The sequence below is a fragment of the Mastigoproctus giganteus genome, chromosome 12 (genome assembly GCF_048544385.1).
Source record: "Mastigoproctus giganteus isolate SK-2022 chromosome 12, ASM4854438v1, whole genome shotgun sequence".
Taxonomy (NCBI): Eukaryota; Metazoa; Arthropoda; class Arachnida; order Uropygi; family Thelyphonidae; genus Mastigoproctus; species Mastigoproctus giganteus.
In genome coordinates this window covers 54392232-54419968 of record NC_143586.1, presented here as the reverse complement: position 1 = coordinate 54419968, position 27737 = coordinate 54392232, and the positions used below count along the sequence as shown (strand labels likewise).

The 27737-nt window shown below is 36.4% G+C and overlaps 1 protein-coding gene across 2 annotated transcripts in view; it reads right to left on the bottom strand.

Moving 5' to 3' along the window:
- Lpin (phosphatidate phosphatase LPIN) overlaps positions 1-27737 on the bottom strand; it is a 257365-nt gene that overhangs the window by 139342 nt on the left and 90286 nt on the right. For both annotated transcript variants that reach the window (XM_090385615.1, XM_090385616.1), the window contains exon 6: positions 9664-9828. In XM_090385615.1, the coding sequence (XP_090241741.1) occupies positions 9664-9828 (165 nt within the window). The remainder of the gene's footprint in view (positions 1-9663; positions 9829-27737) is intronic.

Genomic DNA, 27737 nt, shown 5'->3' with positions numbered 1-27737 from the left:
CACGCTTCTTGATTAGACCAGGGTTCGAGCCTGTGACCACCAAATACGGAGGATACGGAAGGTCAGGGAATGACCACCACATATCCCCACCCCAAATAAAGGGTGAGGGTTGGCATCAGGAAGGGCATCCAGCCGTAAAAATTGCATGCCAAAACAATAAAAAAAAACGCTGACCCCAAATAATAATGGGAAAAGGCAAGGACAAAAATAAAATAAAAAAAAACGAAAAGTATGATGATACAAACTAGTCTGCAAACAAGTCTCAAAGAAGGTTAGGCAGGCTAAGGCAGATAAGAAATCTTTGGCAAAAGGTGTAAAGAAAAACAGGAAAGACTTCTTTACTTATGTAAATACTAGAAAAAGAGGATGAATCACTCTGGCACACTTGATATCAATGGTTTAATAGTTGATGACAAACTGAATAGGTATTTTGTATCTTTATTCACATGAGGAATTCTTTACGGCAGTGGATGGCAGATGTTTCAATATCACACTATAACAAGAAGCTAAATGATTTTGTAATAATGAAAAGGAAAGTGGAAGACAAATTGAAGTTAAACATAAAAAAGGCACCTACAATGGATGGGATCTATCAATATTATTACGGGAGGCAGAAAAGGAAGTAAGCAAAATCTTAGCTATAATTGAACATCTTTGGATTCAGGGAAGGTCCCTATGGACTGGATATGTGCAGGTGTATCCTCAATTCACAAAAGGAGATCCAATTGTGACATGACTAATTCCAGCCCAGAGCTTAACCTCTATTCAAAGGAAAATAATGCAGTCACTGGTTAAAGAAGTAATGAAGAACCATCTAAATAGCAGTGCAGTTATACTTCAATCACAGCACAGGTTTGTTACAGGGAGATCTTTTCTGACCAATATGCTAGATACAGTAACAAATGATGCAAAAAAAAGAATTTTGATATCATATACTTGGATTTCAGGAAAGTTTTTAATATTGTTGCACATAAAAGACTGCTGCACAAATTGGAGCGTAGCATTAAGGAAAAGTTACTGCTTTGAGTGAGATAAGACAAAATGGTTATCAATGGACACTGCTCTTCGTCGTCTAATGTTATTAGTGGAGTTCCACATGGTTCAACGTTGGGCTCATTGTTTTTTGTAATTATTGATGACATTAATGAATGTATATCAGGCTTAATGTGCAAGTCTGCAGATAATACAAAGGTTGGCAAGGTAGTTAATGACAGTATTGAAAATATGCTAATGTAATAAGATCTAAAAAAATTAGGCAGATGGCTTGAGAAATGGCAACTGAAGTTTAACATCGACTAATGGAAGCTACTGGGTAGCAGTAATTTCAGAATAACATACCAACTGTGTGCTACTACACTCAGGGTAGTGGGAAATAAAAAAGGACCTCGGGGTAACTGCACAGTAAGATATAAAGTTCTCTGAGCATGCAGGCAGGCTACCAGGACAGCTCATGGGGGTTTTTTCAATGACATACAGAAATTTTGCTAGCAGGGATAAGGACATAATTATCCCATTGTATAAGGCAATGTTCAGGCCACATCTTGAGTACTGCATACAAGTCTGGAGGTTTCATTTTAGGAAAAAAAGATGTGCAGAAGTTTGCCTTCAGAAAAAGGGTGGTTGATTGCTGGAACAAGCTTCCTTATATTGTTGTGTAAATGGATAATTTGAATATATTCAAGGATGAACTAGGCAAACTATTTGGAGGAGACGGATAAGTGAAACAGATTTTTTTGGCTTATGCTGAGGTTGCTTTCTTGCTACTACTGATACTGTTATACAGAATAAAAAAGTGTTCATCCAGCATGCTTATTACTTTGAATATCATTTCAATTTTGTTACCAACAACAAATTCTAAATGGGAAGCATTTATGTCAGGACAATACAGTGAAACTTCCCTTTAACGGACAGCCATGGGGAACGAAAATGTGTCCACTAACAAGAAGTCTGAGGGAGAAAAAAAAAAAAAAAGAAAGAAAGAAAAATCGTTAAACGTTTAATGTAAAATTAAATTAAAATATATACAGATTTTGCACAATATTTTTGTAAATAATATACATACAATTGTGCTATGCATATTATGACTTTATCTTAAGAAAAATACATACAGTAATCACTTATTTTCTTCTGCACCTTCTTCCGGCTGATAATTTTGTTTTCAACATTTGTTTGGAGTGAAGAAACCATCGAAAGTCCTTCAGTATCTTCTTCAGCGGCGAAAAACATTTTTAAACGATTGATTTGTATGAGCGCTTCTTCTATTTTCATCGGTGGTTCGTCGTTAATATGTTCTTCGACAGAATGACCTCCTTCCATTTCTTCATCCTCATGAGGAACTTCTTGAAAAATATCGATGATAATGTCGTTGACATCTAGAGCACCATCTTCTGTAGTGAGGTTTGAGTCTATATCTTTGTAGCCAGGGTCACCTGCAGCAGAAGTATCGTACATTATCAATAGATGTTGAAGTTCTTGTTCTTCTTGGTGCTCCACATTGCTGTTCACAACTTCAATTTTTGCATTTGAGAAGCCAGACTTTACAAAACAGTTCATGACAGTTTGTTTTCTAATTGCATTTACTACAGAGGAAATCCATTGAATCGCATCTAGGATGCTGATTTTCTTTGCAAGGTCACTCGCACATGTTACATCGTTCATGTTTGCAATGAGATGTCTTAAAACACGTTTTCTGTAGTGAAGTTTAAAATTTTTTATTATCCCTTGATCCAAGGGCTGACACTCTGCAGATGTGTTTGGTGGCAGAAAAACGATTTGAATGTTGGACAATTCAATGTGCGGGTGAGATGCAGCATTATCCATGAAAAGAATAATTTTTCTGTTTTGACAAATCATGTTTTGGTTAAAGTGACTTATCCATTCGCTCATGATATCTCGTGTCATCCACGCTTTTTTATTAGACTTCCAGTCAACATCCGAAAGATTCAACTTTATGCCCTTGAAACAACGAGGATTTTGTGGGTTTCCTATAACAAGAGGTTGTTAAAAAATCTCCCAGCATATTTGTACACAATAGTAGTCAAGCGTTACTTAGAAATTTTTCCGCCCTGGCACTTTTCGTTTTTAAGACTGTTTTTTCAGGAAGAGCTTTAAAAAAACAACCCTGTTTCGTCACAGTTGCAAATATCCTTAGCTCCAAAATCACGACATAAATCTTCCCATTTGACGGTCCACTCTGTTACAACCCCAGTATCAACAGATCCACCTTCACCACTTACGGTTTTCCAAGAAATTTTATGCTGAGTTCTGAACTTGTCTAGCCATCCCACAGAAGCTTTGAACTCATTTACTCCCATAGATTTCGCAACCTCCAAAGCCTTTTCCCTAATAATAGCCCATTAATGGGAATTTTTTTAGCATGTGCGCGACAAATTTGAAGTCCAACAGTTTTCAGGAATGATTTTTGAACCTGATCATTTCCGTGTTGCCAAAATTGTTTGAGCAGTTCATTTTTTTTTCTTTAGGATGTCGCTTACCTGCGTCTTCCCGATTTTGAATTTTACAGCGAGATTGCGAACACTATTTTTTTGCCGATCATACGCATTAATGAGTTCGACTTTATCTTTTAAAGTTAAATGTTTACGAGAAGACATTGTGCACTTCACACGACACTGAACAAAACTGAAAAGACGAAAGGCAGACCATATTCCCCCCCTGCACACACCGAATTCATCAGAAGTTTTACACGTGCCTTAAAATTCTTGAAAAAGGGTTTAGAACCGCGACGTAAACCTTGACAAAATTCAGAGAATAGGAAATAGAAAATAAACACACGATTGAGGCAATACGTGGAAGAAACGTTCCTAGAAAAAGGGCCGTGAGCTCGCCCGCTGTCCGTTATGGGGAGATCAAATTAAGTGCTAATCTAAACGAAACAGTGCAGATTGCCTGTCCGCGTCCATTACAGAGAATGTCTGCTAGACAGAAGCTGCAAACACGTTAAAACCAATGGAGGTGAGTTGGGGAATTTGAAAATGTCCGTTGTAGAGAGATGTCCGTTAACGAGAGGTGTCTGTTAGGAGAAGTTTCACTGTAATCATAGAGCCATGTTTTTCAGCAAAACAAACAGAGTTCAACTATAAATACTTGATTAAATGATTATGATGAAAATGTGTATAAATTTTTTATACATTCTGTACATATCTCAAACTTCTTTTTCAACACATTACCTTGCATCTTAAACAGCTTTTTACATATGCAAACAAACTGGTGGTTATCTACTATTCTTTTCAGTTTTAAAATGCCTACTGTATCTCATGTTTATGTAGCAGTCATGTGCACAGCCCTTTATCAGTGATGGACAAGTGCAAACAAACTAGTGCTGCTGATATTAGCTGTTATCTACTGTCCTTTTTGGTTTCAAAGTGCCTATTGTATTTCATGTTTATGTAGCAGCAATGTGTAACCCTTTATCCACGAGAGAGAGAGGGGGGAGGGGGGAGAGAGAGAGAGGATTGTACTCTAAATGGAAGCATATCCTCATGGTACCAAAGCTATCCTAGGATCTCTTTTAATTTAAGGATAGATTCTTTCTAATTTCCTACTTCAACATACTTCCTAGTACTGCACAGACACTGAATCACAAGAACCTGATACCTAATTACAGATGAATGTTTATTAGAAAATTCTCAAACCTTAAGACAAGTAAGACTCCTAGTAATTTTGAGGGGAGGCAGCCATGAGGTGCATTGGAGCCACAGAGGTTAATTATGAGAGCATAAATGGACTCGGGAGAGTTTCCTTAGGATTGGTGAAGTGCCAATGTATCGCCAATACATAAAGGCAGTTCTAAGAGTGAAGTCAGTAACTACAGACTGGTTAGGCTGACTTTAGTGTTAATGAAAATCTTAGAGGCAATGATCAAGAGCATAATCCAGGGATGTTTAGATAGAAATAGTAGTAGTGGCATGTGATGCAAGAAAGCAAATGTATGAGCTTATGCAGCAACAGCCAAAAAAAAAAAAAAAAAACACCATTCCCTTCAAATGCCTGTTCAGTTCCTCCTTAAATTTATTTAACCTATCAACTTCCACAACAACAGATGGACGTTTGTTCCAGCAATTAACCACCCGCTAGCTAAAGGCAAATTTCCGCACATCTATTCTACATCTGTCTTTTCTTAATTTGAATTTATGCCCCCTTAGGTTCGTAATCTGAACAAGTGGAAGGATCCCATCAGAATTCAGCATGCTCAATCCATTCAAGGCCTTATACACCTTAATCAGATCACCGTGCAGGTGCCTAGTCTCCAGCCACTGCAATTTGCAGAAGTTAAGCCTCTCTTGGTAAGAGGATCCCTTCATTCCCCTCACCAATCTTGTTACCCTTCTCTGTACACGCTCAAGTAAATCTACATCCTTACTAAAATGAGGCCTCCAGACCTGTATGCAGTACTCAAGGTGTGGCCTGACCATTGCCTTATACAGAGGGACAATCGCCACCTTTTCCCTGCTAGCAAAATTCCTATATATCATTGACAAAACCTCATGACCTGCAAAAAAAAATGCAGTCTGTCTGCATTGCTCAGAAAAATTCATATCTGACTGCACAATTACTCCCAGGTCTTCTTCATTTTCTACCACCTGTAGTACCACACAGTTGGTACGTTTCTCTGGGGTTACTTCTACCCATATGCAGTACATTGCATTTGTCAAGGTTAAACTTCAGTTGCCACTTCTTAGCCCATCTGCCCAAATTATCTAGATCCTGTTGCAGTAGCACACTGCCATTACTGTCATTAACAACCCTGCCAACTTTTGTATCATCTGCAAACTTCGACACTAAGACTGATATACCTTCATCAATATCAATAATAAATATACAAAACAACAGAGAACCCAACACTGGAACCTGTGGGACTCCACTAATAACATCAGTCCACGAAGAGCAGCACCCATTAATTACCACCCTCTGTCTTCTCCCACTCAACCATCCTTTTATCCATTGTAGCAACTTACCCTTAATACCATTCTGCTTCAACCTGTACAATAGTCTTCCATGCGCAACAGTGTCAAAAGCTTTCTGAAATCCAAATATATGAAATCAAAATTATTTTTTGCATCCAGTTCCTTTGTAACCACATCATAATACCCTATCAAATTTGTCAGACAAGACTCCCTTAACAAACCCATGCTGTGCCTGAATTATTGCTGCAGTCTTGTCTAGATGATCCTGCAATGCATCTTTAACCAGTGACTCCATTATTTTACCCGGAACAGAAGTTAAACTAACTGGTCTGTAATTACTCGTGTCACCCTTCGATCCCCCTTTGTGAATTGGGGATACATTTGCACATCTCCAGTCCGTGGGGACCTCCCCTGAGTCCAAGGATGCTCTCATAATTATGGCTAAGAGTTTGCTTAGTTGCTTTGCCACCTCCTTTAATATAACTGGATAGATCCCATCCATCCCAGGTGCCTCTCTTATGTTTAACTTCAACAATTTCTCCTCCACTTTGCTCTCAGTTATTACAAAATCATTAAGCACCCTGCTACAATTTGATAACCTTCTGCCATTTTCAAACCTTAATAACTCCTCATGTGTGAATGTAGATGCAAAATACTCATTCAGTTTGTTTGCTATCTGAGCAGGATCATCAACAGTTGAACCATCGATATCAAGTGGACCAATCAGATTCATCCCCTTCCTTTTAGAGTTTACATAAGTAAAGAAATCCTTGCTATTTTTCTTAGCATCTTTTGCCAAAGATTTCTCGTAATCTGCCTTCACCTGCCTAACTTCCTTTGTGACCTGATTACAGACTAGCTTCTATCTGCCATAGGCTTCTGAGTCGCTTGATAATTTATATGCATCCCATGCATTTTTCTTCTCTGTCATGAGTCCCATTAGTTCATTTGATAACCATTTAGGCCTAAACCTTGAACAATATTTCTTAATAGGTATGAAACTTTTAGCAGCTTTCACGATTAATTTATTGAATGCTTCCCACTTAGAATTTACTGTTGGTAACATTGTTAGTTGATCCCACTATACAGAATTTAAAAACTGTCTGAGACCACTGTACTCACCTTTACGGAAGCAAAAACCCTTTCCTTTACCCCTGATGGTAATTATATCTTTAAGTAAATCCCACATCAGTACACTGTGATCACTGCCACCTAATGGTTCCTTTATCTTCAAATTCTTAATACACGAATGATCACTGCTGATAACCAGATCAAGTGTATTACCCTCTCTGGTTGCCTCTCGAACATGGTGCTGCAGAAAACAATCATCCAATAAATCCACAACAGTGTTACTAGTGAGTGAGTGACCAATCCGCAAGTTCCAGTCAATATCTGGGAAGTTAAAATCCCCCATTATAAGGCATTCTGATTTACTAGCCCACTATTTCTCTGTACAATTGTTCGTTGTACTCATTCGAGTAATTAGGCCTATAACACACTCCTACTCTTATTTTTGCTTTCGCAGTGCTTATGTCACACCAAACTGACTCAACGGTGCACTGTTCATCTATATCAATTGAACGCACTTCTTTTGATTTTATGTTTTTCTTAATTAACAGCATAACACCTCCTCCCTTCCTATCCTGTCTATCCTTTCTGTACACATTGTACTCCCCAAATTCCAATTCTGCATTCGTAATATCAGTGTGACACTGATATTAGGAATGGTGCTGAAAGATGCAAAACATGGTTTTGTTAAAGGAAAATCATTTTTAACTAACTTAAGCTATTTTGACACAATCACTCATGAGCTGGATGTAGGGAACAGTTTTTACAATAATTTATTTAGATCTTAGCATGGCATTTCACTCAGTCCCTCATGAGGTTACTGTATAAGCTGGAACACGTCGAAAATATGGGAAAGATTCTAAGTTGGACTGCAGTGTGGCTGCAGGGCAGAAGGCAGATGACTATGATTAAAGGATATTCTTCAGATTGGAGTAATGTCAGAAGAGGGGGGTTTCCCCAAGGATCAGTTCTTGGACCACTGTTATTTCCAATTTTCATAAATGAAATTGGCAAAGGAATAAATGGCATGTCAAAATTCGGTGTTGTTAATGATTAGTGCCAATGTCACTGCTTCGGGATGACTTGAACAGGCTTCAAGAATGGACAGAAAAGTGGCAGCTATGTTTTAATGCAGCAAAATGCAAGGTCTTACACTTGGACTATAGCAACCCCAAATATAACTTACACACTTAGCAGGAGGTTGAATTAAAAACAGCAGAGGAAGAAACGATCTGGGAGTTATGATATGGGCACATATGAAGTTTTCTAGGTAATGTAAACAGATGGCCAGGAAAGCCCACAATATCCTATGGATGATTTATTGAACAATATCTTGTAGAGATCGGGAGGTGATAATCCCACTGTATAAGGCAATTGTAAGACCCCCACTACATCCAAGTATGAAGACCTAATCTAAAAAAAGATACTGAGCTTCTTGAAAGGGTCCAAAGACAGGTAACTCATGTTGAGATTGGAAAAAGGGTGACCGTATGAGGACAGAATGATTATGTGAGTTACAGATCTTGGCAACCAGGCAACTTAGAGGGGACCTGATTGAGAATTATACGGCACTGAGAAAGTTTAGTAAAACGAAGGTGGAAATTCAGTGATTTATAACAGAATTTTCACTGTTATAAAGAATTAGACATAGGGCCCATATATTCAAATTATAGAGAAAGAGGTTTAGACTAGATCAGTGGTTGACCTTTTTTTTTTTTTTAATAACAACACCCTTAAGTAATTTATTTTATTTTGTGGAACCCATACTCAATTTTCTGCCTGTTAGATCCAATTCTCTCTCTGTATATATAGCTAATATTAAAAAAAAAATTGTTATATGATAGTTATTACAATAATATAACTATAAACAAAATTAAAATTCATAATACAAATTATATGTATATATAATAATTTTATTCTTTATATAGAGGTACTAAATAAACATCAATTATATATCACCACAAAATTAAAAAGATACCATACACCTTTTTATAATGAAATATATATATATAAAGTTTAACTTAAACCCAAATTACATGCCACTCCTGGAAAGTTGTTGCGACACCCTAAGGTGCCACTCTTTCCCTAGTTGAAATTACATGCCACTCCTGGAAAGTTGTTGTGGCACCTTAGGGTGCCACAACAACTTTCCAGGAGTGGCACCTTAGGGTGCCGCAACAACTTTCCAGGAGTGGCATGTAATTTCAACTAGGTGCTGCGGCACCCCGGTTGAAAACTACTGGACTAGATTGTAGAAAGTTTTCTTTTAGCCAGCAAGTTGTTGATTGCTAGAACAAGTTGCCTCCACAGTTAGTTGGGGCTGCCAGTTTGTGAAGAAATTCAGAGGTCAGCTGGATTGTTACCTACATGAGGAGGGAAGCGTGTATATTTGTATTTGCTTATCTACTTTTCTTTTTTTTGGCTGGTGCTGCAAAAGCCTGTGTCTTCCTTGTACAATATGATTAGTACTAATACTAATCCCTATCTATGCATATTTTATTCATATCTAGGGACTGTTCCCTATGAGCAACCAGCAGTTACTGCAAGCATTAGATAATTAAACAGAAGAGAATTGTTTCATAGAACTAGCTTTGCAATTTTATTATATTACTTTTGTTAAAAAAATGTTTAAAAATCTGCACCAAAAATACATCACACAGAAACTTCCAACCTGCAGTAATCAAAGATTGATTGCTTCTCTTCATTATCAGATTCCACTATCTGCATCCCACCAATAGCTCCATCAACACTATGAGGTGACTGTGGAAGAGAGGAACCATTTCCAGACTCAGCATCTTCATCCTGTACGGCAGTCTTCAGATGACTCTTTGAAGACCTATAATATATAATTAATATATTAGAAATTAATATTATATTAGAATAGAAATATAAATTAATTAATATATTAGAAGAAAAGATTAAAATAAATAAGCAAATTCACACTTTAAATATTTTTGGAAGTTCAGGGATGTGGAACCTATTAGGAAAAAATTATTTAACAAAGTAGCTAAAAAATGGAAATGTTATCTCAGTCAGTTAAATAATTTTTAAAGTAAGTACAATAAAATTCTCACATCTGGCAATGATTCAGTACTGCCTAAATGATGCTTGATCTGAAATACAAATCTCACTGGCAGCTATAAAACCTAGTACATCACTCCATAACATAACATTCTACCATATTTGCTTTCACTTCTTTTTTATGAAAACTCTAAATATGGAAGGCAGCAGAGTTGAACTAGCATTCAACTGCCCTACATAAGCTACAAAAAAAAAAAAAAAAAAAGATGGGGATCAGTCAATAAAAGATGCCTCTTCGGCAATTTTTTTTTTAAAATTGATTTAGCAATATGAAGTTTTATATATCACTAGTATAGATATTACAACATAAACATGCTAAAATAAAAGTTCGTCTATTACAAATCTGAAGCTATGAACAGTCAAACCAATGGTCAGTGATTCATTTTCAAGTCAGAGGAAGGCTCAGCTGTTCAGTTTGAAAATTTCAGGAACTTAAATTAACAAGACTACTGATATAGGCAACATTCGTAGATGGTTGGCAAATTTTAAAGGAGAATGTTACTGACATTTGTAAGCAGCCAAGGAGCAGAAGGCTAATGTATTTTATTTTTTTTTTATGAAAACCCCAAAAAATAAAAGGTATTAGAACCTATAGTACTTAGTACCATGCATGGGTTGGAGGTCGAGAAGATGAAAGAAGATATTTGTTGACATTAGACTTGAACTTCTGCATATTGTAATTATCAGGAAATATGTAGGGAAGGTCCAGAAAACAAGCTAAATGAATAAATGAGAAAGAAGTAAAGATGGTTCTATGAGTTTGAATTTTAACAGTAAAAGGATGTTGACTGGTTGCAGCACATTTAGACTGCTTTCAAAGAGACAGAGCGGAAATTATAGAAGCCAATTAAAAAAAAAAAAAAAAAGTGCCCATGGAAGTATCTATAGAAAAGGCATTTTAGAAAATAATACAGGGATTACCTTGATCTCTTTATAGAAAGGTTTCTTATCCAACTCTCCTAGTCCAACATGTAAATTAATTAAAATACAATGAATTTAGTAAACTACATTTTAATGTGTTCCATAACGATAGCTATGACACCGACTTAATAACCCAGAATCACCGTCGAGGCCCCAACCCAACTCCAAAACCATCAACCGTAATGCAACCATTGGTACAGGTGACCCCCGCTTAACGCTGATAATTTGTTCCGTAAAAACAGAGCGTTAAGCGATCGCCACATTCCCATAATGTAACATATGCATTTGTGAGTTGCGGTCAGTGCCATAGGATATTTCCTAATCAATAATAAACAGTAGTGAAAAGATGCACAAATGTCGGTCAAAATATTTAATATTCAAATATTTGTACATATAAAATATTCTGTATTACATACGTATATAATTACATGGTAACTACTTACGTATCAAAATTAAACTTACAATTCCAATTAAAATCATGAATTTAATCATGAAAAATGTGTCATTTTAGGTTGAACTTTGGCCCTCTTCCAAATAAACTAAAAGGGGTATTAATTTTAAATCCCCCGCAGCGTTACCACCCAACAATAAAGTCAACCGATCCTTCGCCGCTTTGAAACCTGGCATGCTTTTTTTTCTTCTTTCAATATGAAACTTCTTTTAGGCATTCGTTTCCACAAAAGTCCTGCTTCATCTATGTTAAAAACTTGCTGAGAAGTATAACACATAATATCCCTCTTCAATAATTTTAACAAGTTCTTTTTTTGAAAGTTTCGGCTCCTTCTGCACTTGCGGCTTCTCCCTGGATTTTAAATCTATTCAACCAGCCCTTACCAGTTTTAAATGGTTCCACATCTTCTTTTTTTATTTTTTAGGTGAGTTTTCTTCAGATCATCACATTGGCTAATCTCTCTCTCCTTTTTTTAATAACATTTAACTTAACTGAATTCGATATTATCTTCAATAAAATTAGTTAAAGTCTTTCCATTTCAATCCTAATAGCCAGCCTAGCTCTAGTTGCTTGCAGTTGCTAGCTGCTTGGAACAGCTATCTTTCCAGCTGCTAAAATTAATTCTTTATTTTTTTTTTTATAATTGTTCTTACAGTTAAACTTGCAAGTCCTAAATTATGGCACACATCCTCTTGTCTTTGACCGGAATCGATTCGCTTCGAAACGTCTAATTTAATTTTCAAATTCAGTCTTTTTCTTACATCTATAGTCTTTGTACTGCACTCAGACGTTGTTGCTTTTTCATTCTTATCGGCCATTATTAACTCTTCAAAAATATAACTGCGTTGGTTGCATTAATTATGATACAATGTTCAAGTAAACTGTCCGTTTCGCACAATGTCTAATACGGTACTGAGTGATGACTGGACTTCAGATAAATGCATATAACGCAAATATTACAAGCAATATACTTGATCCTTTTTTAAAATGTTAGATCTCGGAACTACGTAACAAGTCACTGTACTGCAATTAAATTAGCGTGTGAGAAAATTTCACTGAGCGTGAGAAAATTTCTCAAGTCTGCATGGGAAATGTTGTAATGCTGTTTTGCTATTCATTTTCAAGCTGTCGACTCCATCAAATGAAACGATTTCGTTAAATATTCCAAAAATGCAATCTGTAAAAGAGCGTTATAGTGATCTGTGACAGCGTTATAGTCAGATACGGGTTATAATATAAGAACAGCGTAAAGCGAACCATGTTATAACGGGGGCCTGCTGTATAGGAAAACATTGTCAAATTTACTCATAGTAGAAAGCACAACTAAATAGAAATACACGAAGACAGATTTCTTCCTCCCTAAGTTAGACGGAAACTTTTCGATATTTCGTGTTCACAGGATGGAATGAAACTCAGTTTCATTCCGTGAATCTCTGAGTATTTCTTATTTAGTATTTCACATATTTCTTATTTAGTTGTTCTTTCTACTGTGAGTAAATTTGACATAAATGTTTCCTATACTGATGGTTGCGTCATGGTTGATGGTTTTGGAGTTGGGTTGAGGCCTCAACGGTGATTCTGGGTTAAGTCAGTGTCGTAGCTATCGTTATGGAACACATTAAAATGTAGTTTACTAAATTCATTGTATTTTAATTAATTTACATGGACTAGGAGAGTTGGATAAGAAGCCTTCCTATAAACAGATCAAGATAATCCCTATATTATTTACTAAAAGTAACAAAAAATATAGGAGATATTGAGCAGATAATAGCTCTTATTATACTAAATAGAAAATGCATGCAGCAGAAACAGAACATCTGTGAGACAGAGTGGAGAGACTATATTAGAGATGAGTCACCAATTAACCTAGCTTCCCTCTTCTGAATGGAATCTAGAAGCCTGAAAGGTTTTGGGGCACTGCCCCAGATGTGGGAACAATATTCCATGATAGGGCGGATTTGCAATTTGTACTGAGTGAACAGCTGCTTGGAAGAAAAGTAACTTGGAGAGCAAAAGAGAAACCCAGTTTTTTTAGATGCAGATGAAGCAATATTTATTGTGCTTAAGCCAATAGAAATTAGAAGTCAGGGTAATCCCCAAGCGATATATCACCTTGCCTAGAAATCACAGTGACACTTCTGCTCCTATGTATAAAGATAAACATAGGGGCAGAAGAATCCTTTTTGCAAGATATAAGAGAGAACTGAGTTTTAGAAGGCTTGAAATCAATTATCTTTGCCATGCTGGAGAATTACCTGGAGATCAGTATTGAAGGTATTGGTAGTGGATATTCAAGAAGTTGAAGCTGTTGGGGCAAGCAAGGTTTCTCAAACTGGAAACTAGAATGCAATGTGCTATCATCAGCAAAACTACAGATAGGATTTCCAGTCAATGGAAGATCAATAACGTATAAGAGGAACAGAGTGGGAGAAAGAACTTAACCTTCAGGAACACCAGCATTAGTGGAGAAGTTAGAGGACAGAGAGCCATCTACCATGACCTGCAGTGAGGTCAGAGAGAAAACCGGATACCCAATTACAAAAAAACAGTTAACAAACCATATGATGGAAGCTTATTTAGAAGACCTTTATGCTAAACATTATCCTTTGAAATGTCAAGAGCAACTGCTTGAGTTTCACCAAACTTTTCCATTGAATTTGTCCACAGATGGGTAACATAAGCCAAAATATCACAAGTGGGTCGACGCTGACTGAATTCATACTACTGGCAATTGTTGATCAGTCGGAAGGTTTCTAGATAGTTTAAGAGTTGGCAGTTAATTGATTTTTCCATTATATTAGAAAAAGTAGAAGTGCAATAGGATGATAATTGGATGGGAGGGATTTGTCATCCTTTTTAGGAACTGGCTGGATATGAGCAAATTTCCAAGTGGAAGGAAAAACACCTTTGGAATAAGAAAGCGAAAAAAAGCAACACAGAACAGGAGTCTGTGTGCATTGAAGATAATACTAAGATTTGGGATGAAATAAAAGGACAATAAATGCATATGCAATGACGCAAGCATGAAATTGTTCCATTTTAGACATAGATCATACGAAAATATGCTACAAATGGGTACACAAGCTGTTAACAAGAGAAATGAAATTCTCAAGGCAGGAGGGTCTGCCAAAACTTGAAAGTTATTGCAGGACTGCAACAACTTTTAAGGAGATTTTTTTAAAAGGCCTGATAACAGGTGAGACCTGGATCTTTCGTTATGACTCTTATTCTAAATGCCAGTCTACAGAATGACCACATCTGTCACATCCAGTGGGAACAAAAAATCTCAAAATGCCACGTCATCACAAAAAATTATGGCCACAGTGTTTTGGGGCAAATAAGATCCAAATTTGGTTGATTTTTTTAGAGAAAGATCAGATTATTAATGAGGAAAGATACTGCTAAACACTTGATGAGATAAAATAGGGCTTTAAAACAGAAACAGAAGGCTCTAACAGGCCATCAAATGCATTACACTATGTAATTCCAAGCCATATACTGCCAATATGACTCAGATGAAAATTTGCTTTTACCCTGCATATAGTTTGGAATGCTCCACTGATTTTTTTTATATTTGGACATATGAAGAAATATCGTCATGAAAAACGTTTTTATGAATGCTGAAAAATACAGTGACGGGATGATATCAACATTGGGATCCATCCTTTTACCAAAGTGCATACATGAGATGTAAAGACTAATGGGAAAAAATGTATTGAAAAACAAAGTGGATACATAATAATATATATATATATATATATATATATATACACACATGCTTCCCAGTTTTTGTTTCATAAATAATATAAATTTCAATTTTCTATCTGCTGTTTTTATACTTTTATGGCCAAAGAAGCATTACTTATACACCAACCTTTTAACTTTCAGCAAATACATGTGAAAGGAAAGTTTATTCAAACAGAAGCAGAAGTAAGGAAGAGATAAGTATAAGATAAGATAAGGAAGGCAGAGAGAAAGCTAGTTTTGTGAGTTTTGGAGTTGGACAGTGAATGGATGATGACCATTTGAGTCTGAAGATAGTGATAGATTAGATGTCAATTTAAAAGAACAGTGCCCATGAAAGTATCCACAAAAAAAAGCATGCAGAAGAAAGCAAATGGCTATAAAATAGAGTGGAGGGAGCTCATAAAAGACAGGTTACTAATTAACCTGACTGCCATCTTCTGAACAGAATCTATGAGCTTGAGGAAAGTTTTGGGTGGGATAGAGGTGACACCAGATGTGGGAACAAGATTCCATGGTAAGAGGGATTTAAAATTTGTACAGAATCAGTAGCTGTTTACAAAAGTAACGGTGATAGCAAAAAAGAAAACCCACTTTGACACTGAGGAAACAATATTTGTGATGTGCTTATGCCAAGAAAGATTACAAGTCAGAGTAATCCACAATAATGGATCTTCTATAGTAATTTGAGTGTTATCAAAGATGAGACTGGGGAAAAGACTTTTTTTTTTTTTTTTTACAAGAAATATGGCAGGACTGAGTTTTAGGATAATTGAAGTTAACTTTCTTCACCCAACTCACAGAATTAACTGGAGATCAGCATTTAAGGAAATGGTGGAGGGTGTTTGAGAAGTTGAAGCTCTTTGTGCTAGAAGGTATAATGTGGTGTGCTATTATCAGCAAAACTATGGATAGGATTTCCAGGCAACAGAAAAAAAAAGTCTTTAATACACAAGAGAAAAAGTGGAAGAAAGAACTGAACCTTCAGTTACAGCAACATTAGTTGAGAAGTTAAAAGATTAGAGAGCCATCTAGCAATTACTCACAGAGAGAGAGCTGGATATTCAACACATGGACTGAAGAATGAAAGGATTAATCCTTATGAGAATAATTTCATTGATACAACCTGAGCAAATATTAGTATTAAAAGGTTTAAACTGGTAATCAAACCATGGAAAAGGGGAAGAGAGATCATGTTGATCATCCCATTTGCATTCTCATAATGCCAAACAATACAAGACTCAGAATGGCCAAGAGAGATTTAAGTACAGATACCATATACAGGGAATTTCAATTAAAAGGTATGGGGGGGGGATTACTTGCTTATTTTTATGTTTTGGCTATTTGTCAATTTTTGTCTTTCGGTGGAAATATTTGAGATTAATGTTAAAATTAAACAAAGTACGGTACGGCATCAATAATCCAAATTAACTGGCACCAAGAGTAGTTCAGACTTTCAAACTTATCAAAAATACTGTTCTGGAGACAAAAAAAAAAAAAAAAAAAAAAAAAAAAGTTCAGTAAATTTAGAAATAAAAACACTAAGTTGTGCTTATGTATTTTTATTCATAGGTAACAAAGAAATGGAACTTTCAGCCACAATAACATATGTATAGGCTTTTAAAAAAAATTAAAATAATTACTTATTTTTTTGCCACATCTTTTTCGAACTTCATTGCTTTGCTGCCAGATCTCACTCTTTTCAGAAAGAGTAGTTCAGTTTGTTGATCACTTGACGATTCAGCATTCAGTTTGTTTGTTAATTTTCATGTATAATTCAATTTTGTTAATTGGTAAGCTAATAAAAGTGTAAATTTGTACTTTATATCTTCATTTTTAGGGGCTTTGAGTGGAACAGGTATTCTGTGTGTTATCAGACACTCAGTCTAAAACACTGATTGATCTAATATCTTTCTATTACAGAAGATTTAGGAGAAGTCTGGTTGGCCTGCCTCCCTAAAATCCACTCATGCACACCTTCTTGATGGGAAGCCCTGTTACGTCACTTAGGTGGCAACGAACGTGTAGAGTGGTTCTCTTCAAGACGCCTGGTCAGCGTGAAGAGGAAAAGACCAAACCCTCCAGCATATGACAGCACGACGAAACAAATGGCCCTCAGTCCCCAGCAGCTTTCACTCCCCCCCCTCTTACGGCAGTAAGAGGATCAGAGTGGAAGCAGAGGGTGCTAAGAATCTCTGGGTACGACAAGGCTGCCATGCACGGAAACTGAACTTGGCCTGTTACAACGCAAGATCGCTCATTGGTGAAGACAAGATATCAGAGCTGGAAAAGGAACTAGAAAATGTGAATTGGGATATCATCGGTTTGGCTGAAACAAGAAAAAGAAATGAATCACTTATGTTTATCAAGTGGAAATCTGCTGTACACCAATGGAAACAGTGAAAGGAGCAAAGGTGGAGTTGGGCTTCTGGTCCATAAAGATATAAAAAACATTTTGGAATTCAAAAGTACATCACCAAGGGTGATGTACTTGACTAATACTCAAGATTTCTAAGAGGTTGAAGAAATGTACACCGAAACTGAGTCTTCTAGATGAGCAGAAAACCCACTATACTATTATTATGGGGAACATCAATGCTAAGGTTGGAAAAAGACAAAACCACGCAGAAAGGAGAACTATAGGAAATTTTGGAATTGGTGAAAGAAATGAAAGAGGTGAAAGACTTGTGGAATTTGCAGAATCTCAAGGATTGTCAGTAATGAACACTTTTTTCAAGAAAAGGATGAACAGAAAGTGGACATGGAAGAGTCCAAATAGATTAACAACTAATGATATCTACTTCATCCTCACTAACAGAAGATATATCGTGAATGATGTTACCGTGCTGAATAAGGTAAATGTTGGAAATGATCACAGAATGGTAACATGTACACTTGATATAGATATTAAATGATCACAGGATGGTAAGATGCACAATAATAATACAATAAATAATACAAAGGTCTTTGAGATAACAGAAGAGGAGAAAGAGCAGTATGCACTGGAACTTAAGAACAAGTTTGAGCTTCTGCAGACTGCTCAGAACCAAGATATCGATGAGGAATATTACAACTCTCTGAAAGTGATAAAGCCAAGAAACACTTGTTATGATGAACCGAAGGTGACAAATGAAGAGCAAGATAAACACTTACAAGGAGAAAATTGAGTATACTAAATTATGCAAAGCCATTAGAAAGAGGCTCAGAGAGGACATAAGAAGATTTAGAAGATTTAACACAAGAAAAGTAGAACAAGCATTAAGGAAAAACAAAGAACTTAAATTAGCAGCCATGAGCAGTAATACAGAAAGACAAATGATACTGAAACGGAAGAACAGTGATGGTGTACTTATAAATAGCAGAGAAGGCATAATTCAAATAGCAGAAGACTACTATAGAGAATTATTAGATAATTGAGAGCTATTAAGTGCTCGATAATTCCTATATTCTATTATAAATCAACAGGGATTACCTTTATTTTAGATATAGGAAGCTTCTTTTCCAACTCTCCTAGTCCAACTTGCTAATAATTCTTGAGGATAGCGATTTCTATTTTGTAAAGCAGGTGGGACATCTTCCCCACTGTCAGAACCGTAGTGTTCAGACCGTGCAGTCTTAACAATGAGCACTCTCATGACTGCTGTCTACAAACACCATACTTCTGGCAGCATGGAAACCATTACTTGCATTGGCATAAAATTAGATTTTTTGAGGTCTAAACTGTTTAATAAATATGGACCGATTATTTCTTTCGATCCTATAGCTGGACTTTAGAGTTAAATTTAGGGGTCTAATAAAATCGGATATGGGGGGGGATTATTCTCTACATTCCTTAAGTTGAACTAGAACTTCATTTAAATATTTAAATTTCTTAATGCCTTTAAATATTCTTCCACCCAAATTTCTCTAACCACTGAAATAAATGAATTAAGTACAAGATTCTCAAATAGGGGTTACCCGCTAACCTATATAAACAAAGTCAAAACAATAGCCGTGAGAAAATAAATAACAACAACCTGGCAACAAACATTGCACAAAAATCTGACAAGACCAAAATACATTTCATCACCATTCCATATGTCGAGTACTGGTAAAATAAACTTAATCAAATATACAAGGGAACCGACATGAAAATCATAGCAAAACCCATGAACAAATTATACACATTCTTCAGAAATCGACCTTCAAACACCACATTCCAATCACAGCATGACCTCGTATACAGCATCCCATGCAAAAATTGCAATGCTGTTTATGTAGGATCTACCATGGGAGTGGCACAGCTTCGAGCAAAACAACACGAAGCTTCTGTGTGGGCGGGTCGTTCAAATGCATCAGAACTTTCGTTCCATGCAATAAACGAACGAAATTCATTCAGCTTTAATGAAACAAAAATTATAAATATTCAACACAACTATCATAAACTACTTATTGCAGAAACCTTAGAGATGAAACTACAATCAATATCCGTAGGCCATTCCTATTGTCCAACGATTGGTCACTTATACGCATGCGTGAAGAACAAACACTACAACATAAGAAAAAAGTTTCGGATTAATTGTGAGTTGCTCCGTTCCTGTGAACATGACGCCCGAAAAGTTCTAGTCCAACTTAAGGAATGTAGAGAATAATCCCCCCCCCCCCCTTTTTCCAATTTTATTAGACCCCTAAAGTCCAGCTATAGGATCGAAAGAAATAATCGGTCCATATTTATTAAACAGTTTAGACCTCAAAAATTCTAATTTTATGCCAATGCAAGTAATGGTTTCCATGCTGCCAGAAGTATGGTGTTTGTAGACAGCAGTCATGAGTGCTCATTGTTGAGACCGCACGGTCTGAACACTACGGTTCTGACAGTGGGGAAGATGTCCCACCTGCTTTACAAAATAGATATTGCCATCCTCAAGAATTATTAGTGAGTTGGACTAGGAGAGTTGGAAAAGAAGCTTCCTATATCTAAAATAAAGGTAATCCCTGTTGATTTATAATATAGAGAATTATATAAGGAGCGAGGGAATGATGCCAGCAGTGGTAAAGATGAATTGCAAATTAGCAACACATAAAACATACCCGATATTCTTCCTGATGAGGTAGAACATGCACTGAAGAAAATGAAGAATCAGAAATCCCCGGGGGAAGATGAAATTACTGTAGAGTTGTTAAAATTGGGAGGAAGAGACATAACACAAAAACTGGCAAGGCTCTTCACAAAATGCATTAGAAAAGGTGTGACGTCTAAGCAGTGGAATAATGCAATCATAGTTTTGCTGCATAAGAAAGGAGATAAATCAGAAATTGGAAATTATAGACCAATTAGCTTGTTATCCCACATATACAAGTTGTTCACAAGGGTCATTACTAACAGATTAGAAAGAATAATTGATGAGAATCAAGCGAAAGAGCAAGCTGGCTTTAGGACAGGATTCTTAACTATGGATCACCTTCACATAATATCACAGCTAATGGAGAAAGCAAATGAATATAAAACCACTATGGCCGGCATTTGTGGATTATGAAAAGCATTTGACTCCATACAGCATAAGGCAATGTTTCGGGCACTGGAAAGACAAGGCATAGATACCCCATATATTATGATTTTGAAGAACATATATGAGAACGCTACCTCCTTTATTAGACTAGACAAAGACGGTAGCAAATTTAAAATTGAGAAGGGAGTTTGACAAGGAGACAATATCTCCTTGCTGTTTACTGTTTACTGCTGCCCTTGAGGAAGCTTTCAGAAGATTAGACTGGTCGAAGAAAGGAGTCAATGTGAATGAAGAGTACCTAAACCATTTACGATTTGCAGATGACATTGTGGTCATAAGCCACAATCCCAAAGAATTAGAGGAAAATCTTAATCAGTTATGCACAGTTAGTAAGGATTTTGGACTAAAGATGAATATGGCTAAAACAAAAGTAATGATGAACAAGTATGCCACAGAAAGGGACAATGATTGAAGGAGCAGTAATTGAAAAGGTGCAGTCATATACTTATCTGGGACAAGTTATTAGCTGTAATAATGATAAATGGCTGGAAGTCAAGAGAAGAATAAATTTTGGATGGATAGCATTCAGGAAATATAGTCGCATACTGAAGAGCAATATCCCAGTTTGTCTGAAATGTAAAATAATGAACCAATGTATACTCCCCAACATGACTTATGGAAGTGAAACTTGGGCACTCACTAAAAGAAAGGAAGAAAAGCTGAGAACTACACAGCAAAGAATGGAACGAATTATATTGGGATCAGAGATAAGAAGAGAAACACATGGATTAGGCAGCAAACTCAAGTAAAGGACATTCTTATCAAAACTAAAGAACTAAAATGGTCTTGGGCAGGACACATAGCTCGAAGACATGATGACAGATGGACTAAGAAAATAACAAAATGGTACCCAAAAGGAGCTAGAAGAAAACCTGGAAGCCAACAGTGGAGATGGATAGATGAAATTCATGAGTTTGTGAGTTGTAAATGGATGGCCATTGCACAAAACAGAAGGAAATGGAAAGTTGCTGGAGAGGCCTTCATTCTGCAGTGGATTGAAAATGGCTGATGATGATCTTCATTTTTATAGCCTGTGGATAATATTCATCTGATTTTCGCTTATTAGAATTTGGTGTTTAATAGAATCAAAATTCAACTCTCAAACGTGATCACAAAAATAGGCCCTTACTGTAACTGTTTTATGGCACCAGCATAAAAAAAATATGCTGGCTCGTTCCGCTTTATTGACGTTCGGTCAACGCACTACTGTATTACCATTTAGACACTGGAAAAATTAAACATTATATTGTACAGACTTTGCTTTCTCGGTAGAGAACTTTCAGGGTAAATAAGGCTAAAAGACTATTTTATTGTGTCTGCATTTACCTATCATTTTTTTAAATTCAATGACTTCTCTAAATGTCATATTTTTTCAGAGGTAAGATTGTCCTGTTATTCACTAATGATACTATACCATTATTTCACTTGAAAGAATCATAGTTTCACCTGCCTTTATTTCCAAAGAACTTGTTTCCATATTAGCACTTTTATCCATGTTTAGTTTTATCATTTACTTAATCTGCCCCTGTTTTACCACATCTATTTCATTACACTAAAGAACTCTCAAAATTGAGCAATATAAATGCTCACACGTGTTAGCCACTATACTGTTGATAGCACTGCATGCTTAAAGATAGAAGTCTGAATGCATGAAAAAGAGTTAAGAGAATGGTTAAGTGGTAGAATTGGCTGTTAATGTAAATGTTAATTTCCATGTTTGTTTTAGAGGAAAGTGTTTTTTTTTTTTTTTTTAATGGCTATTAAAGCTGAGTTTCACAAGCAATTTTAAACATGTCCAGTTAAACCAAAGGGGAGTTTGGATATTATGGACTACTGTTTAGCACTGCAGATACTATAATTTTGCTTGCTGGAGAATTTATTTTTTAAAGTGAAAACAGTTAAATGAACAGCAGTTCATTTAACTACTTGCACTAAGAGCATTCAAAAGAGAATTTTTGGGGAAAACAGAAGAAATGGATCAATTTCTACAAATTGCAGCTGAAGTATTTCAGTATTTTTGGTTTTTTAAATAGTTTTTACAGAGGTTGTGAAGATGATTTGTATCCTGTATTAATACAGATCTCTGTGTTAGTACAGGAAGAATGTGTAAGCAATCTCTTACATACTCTTCTATTTCTTAACATGAATTTAGATTCCAAATTTAAAGTAAAGAAATTACTGGTGGCATAAGAAGAAGAAAAAAAAAGTTAAACTGCAGCCATTATCAATTCACTGCAGGATGGAAGGCCCCTCAACAATTCACGTTGAGGGAAATGCACCACAATCTGCCACACTGGTAGAGTGCGGGTTGGCAGATCGACTGTATTTAGCAGTCAGGAGCTTGAACCCCAGTCTACTCAGAGCGTGTGCTACTGCACTCCCACTGCTGACCACTCAGTTACGGAGGCACTTCTAAGAAATGTTTACTAACGGTAAGTTTCACATGCATTTTAAAAATAACAGAGAAAAATAAAAACTGTCAGAAAATTAAGAAATTTAAGGCCAAAACACTACAAATGTTAACAATGCTTTTGTTAATATTCAGAAATTTTCTGCTTTGAGAATCTTTGTTATAAAAGGTAGTCTTCAGGATTAATTTTTCAGTGGCCACTTTAAAATAGATAACAATGGTTGTTAATCTCTTTGAAGAGCTTGTTCTACCTCATCCCACTAGTGCTCCATTGGATTAGAGCCGGTGATTGGGTAGGCCATTGCCATTAGGCTGAAAACCAGTTCTGGCTTGTGAAAGTGGTACAGAACCCATTTGCAGACAGACACTGCAGCTACAAAGAGATTCACCAGCCCAGAAACAATTTGAATGCCACAGATAATCTGTGGCATTCAAATGTTGCTCCACTAGCAAATGTGGCAGTGATAATGGTGTAGAGCAGTGGTTCCCAAACTACTGAGATCTACAGACCCTTTCAAAAATCAAAAAAAAAAAAAAAAAAGTTTGTGGACCCCTATATATAACAATGCATGCATGCATATATATGGTTAACCACTGTTTCGTGGACCCCTGGAACTGGTCTATGGACCCTAGTTTGGGAAATGCTGGTGTAGAGCATAACTACCTTAGCACTGCTGATGCCTGGCAGGATGAGTTCATGGACTTGCCATATTCTATAGCACCCTCCCTAAAGCATGAAACAGGATTCATCAGACCAGGTAATATTATCTGTTTCTCTACAGTCCAGTGTGTTGGTGTTTCTGCACACAGTTGAAGCAAATTTTGGTATTTTTTTTCCTGACAAGAGTAGAACTCCCATTCATCACTGGGTGCAAAATACCATTTGTGACAATCTACCATGAATTGTGTTCCAAAATGCCTCTCAGGTTACCAGTGTTGCAGTGAGTTGCTGTTCAACTGTCTGCAGCCGTTCTGCACAAGTTTTGTCAGCCTCTGCTGGTTTCTCACTTTAATGAGCTGTTTTTGATCACAGAATTGCCATTTGCTGGATGTCATTTGGTTATTGGACTAATTATTCTCAATGCACCCAAGACATAGTCATACATGAAGACCACACTGGGGGTGCAGTTTCTGATATACTCATACTGGCATATCTGGTTCCAAATATCATGCCATGCTCAAAGTCACTTAAAAATGTGTTAGCATTAACATTAGTAGAGGCATATGATGCAAGAAAGCAAAAACTTATATTATATAGCATCAGACAAAAAAAAAAAAAAAAAAACCCTTCCCATTTCACCCATCCATTAACTCGAAATGTTTGTCTAGTTCTGCCTTGAATTTATTTAAGCTGTCAACTTCTACAACGACAGATGTAAGTTTGTTTTTAGGATGGTTGGTAAGAATTGACCAAGGTCATAATGTACTGCTTAGTTGGAGAGGGGGCTTGTTTGTTGGAGGGTTGACTGCAGTTAAGTTTAAACTTACTTTTAATTTAGGTTAGGACTCTATTCTTGAAAATGTGTATGTGGCTGTTTTAAATCCGAATTCCTTTGTTGAAATTAATATTATCCATGGCTCCTATTAAAAAGGCTTCTCTATAGAGTCTATGGTTATGGTATCTATCTATGACCAGTATTGATGTTTCAGAGGCCCATTTGTGGTCCTCTGTCCATGTATGGAAAGTTGGGTCTGAATTTGTTACTCTTCCTTTTTAAATGTCGTTGTGTTCTTTTACTCTGACTGAGTTTTCTCTTGATTTGTTCTATGTAAGTTTTATATAAAAAAATATTATGAATCAACAGGGCTTACCTTTATTTTAGATACAGGAAGCTTCTTTTCCAACTCTCCTTGTCCAACTCGCTAATAATTCATGGGGAAGGCGATATCAATTTTGCAAGACATTGTCATAAAGTTAGATTTTGGAAGTCTAAACTGGCTAATAATTAAGGATCGATTTTTTCTTTTTGGTGCTGTGGCAGGAATTTTTTTGAGTTAAATTTAGGGATCTAATAATTATTAGCAGTTTAGACCTCCAAAATCTAACTTTATGACAATGTCTTGCAAAATTGATTTCGCCTTCCCCATGAATTATTAGCGAGTTGGACAAGGAGAGTTGGAAAAGAAGCTTCCTATATCTAAAATAAAGGTAAGCCCTGTTGATTCATAATATAATAGAATATAGGAAATATCAAGCACTTAATAACTCTAGTATCAAATAAAAATATATATATATATATACAAAGCCTAATATCTTGTTGTTGTGAGGGTTTTATGGCGCATAAGCTGCTTTGGCTATAATGCTCCTATTCATTTATTGTAATAATATATGAGAAATTCTTTTAACGTCAGAAAAGCCTAAAATCAGAAATGACTAAAAACTCCAGTTTGCTTCAGAAAGTTGAAAAATTCAGGAATACTTGCATTGTCACCAATGACATTCTCTAGAGTTATTGGTTTCCGAAGGTTAACTAATGACAGCAGGATTGCATTTCTGTCTTGTTTATAGTATGGGCATTCAGTGAGAATGTGTTTAACAGTCAGATTTATAGAACAATGTGGACACTGTGGTGGATCATCTCCTGTGAGTAAATGAAGATGAGTCAAATGAGTATGACCTATTCTTGCTCTTGAAAGGACTATTTCTTCTCATCTTGCTGTATGGACACTGGAACATCAAGTTTTAGGATCCTGTTTAAATTAAAAAAGTTTATTATTTGTTTGAGAGTGCCAGGGTGCTGTCCATTCTGTTAGGCATGCACCATGAATCATTTGTGGATAGTCTGATGCTGGAACAGGAATACTGGTTAAATCTAAGGTGGTTGGATTTTTTGCAGCTTTATCAGCCAGTTCATTACCAGAAATTCTGGAATGTGCCGGAATCCAGCAGAAGGTGATCAGTTGGTGGCGCTCTTCAATCTGCAGTAATAATCTTCTAATTTCATTTAAAACAGGGTGAACTTTATCTGAGGAGTTACATAATGCCATAATTGAGCTAGAGAATCAGTGTAAATAAATTTTAATGAGCAGCAGAACAGAGATTTTCTAAGGCTAGTTTAATTGCATTTAATTCTGCTGAGAAGATACTGAATTCAGGTGGAAGGGATGCTGAAATATTGGTATTTAGTAACACTGCTGCTGCTCCAACGTTTGAATTAGATTTAGAGCCATCTGTATAAATTGGAGAAAAATCAATATATCTGTGAGTGTGAACTGCATGAAGTTGTTTCACATTTGATGCTTGAAGAATATTTTTTCCCCACTGGCAAATGTGTCACAGGTCGGTAGAGGAGGAAGAGTCCATGGTGGTTGAGTGCACATTACTACCTGTTGTACAGAATGAATGTAACCATTCCAAACCTGCATCAGTTCAAGAAGGTGAAGACCAGCTGGTTTTACTATACTAGGCTTATTTCTGTAGAGGTTTTCTAATGGTGGATTGAATAAGTATGAATTGGATGCGACACACAACTTTGTATTTTGACAGCATAGTTCAGTAGCAGTGTTTTCCTACGTAGAGTTAGCAGGGCTCATGAGTGTCAATGTAGAAGCTATGTGCTGGTGATGTTCTGAAAGCCTCAAGTGCAATCCTCAAGGCACTGTGCTGAACTGGATCAAGCCAGCGCAAAGCACTTGCTCTGGCAGAATCATACACAGGAGCACCATAATCAAGACGTGATCTGATTAATGCCTTGTATAACCGAAGCAGGGAAGTGTGATCTGTACCCCATGTTAGGGAGGATAAAGTTCTGAGTATGTTTAACTTTTTTAAACAGGAAGTACATACATTTTTAATATGGTCTAAGAAATTTAATTTGTTGTCAAGGATTAATCCTAAAAATCTGATGTTAGTAGTGACTGGGATGGAGACATTGGAAATTTGAAGTTCAGGATCCAGATGAAGTTTGCATTGTCTACAAAAATGGATAGCAACTTTTCTGTTGGGAGAGTCAATAGCCGTTAAGGCTGGCCCATTGTTGTATTTTATTAAGTGATATCTGAAGCTGCCTTTCAATAGATCATGTTTTGGGAATGGAAAGGTCATCCACGTAAAGGTACGTCTGAACTGTGTTTGGAAGCTGTTTTGTGATGGAATTGATTCTAAGAGCAGAAAGAGTGGCACTCAGTACTGATCCCTGAGGAACATCTTCTTCCTGAATGAAAGTTGAAACGAGAGAATTTTGGTATCTTACTTGAAATGATTAGTATGTAGAAAGTTCTGAACAAACATGGGAAGGTTGCTCCGTAGACCGAGAGAATGAAGATCATTAAGTATGCCATGCCACCATGTGGTATCAAAAGCCTTTTCTATATCTATAGAAACCATTACTAGATGTTTGTGTTTAACGAAGGCATTGCGAATGGCAAATTCAGACTTGATCATGAGATCCAAGCATGACCTGTTTTGTCGAAAGCCATGTTGACTTTGGTTCATTAGATGTTGTGACTCAATGATCCAGACGAGTCTACTGTGGACAGTTTTTTCAAGGATTTTGCTGAGGCAGCTTGACAGAGATATTGGTCTATAGCTATGGGGGTTGGATGGATCTTTTCCAGGCTTCAGGAACGCCAAAATAATAGACTGGTGC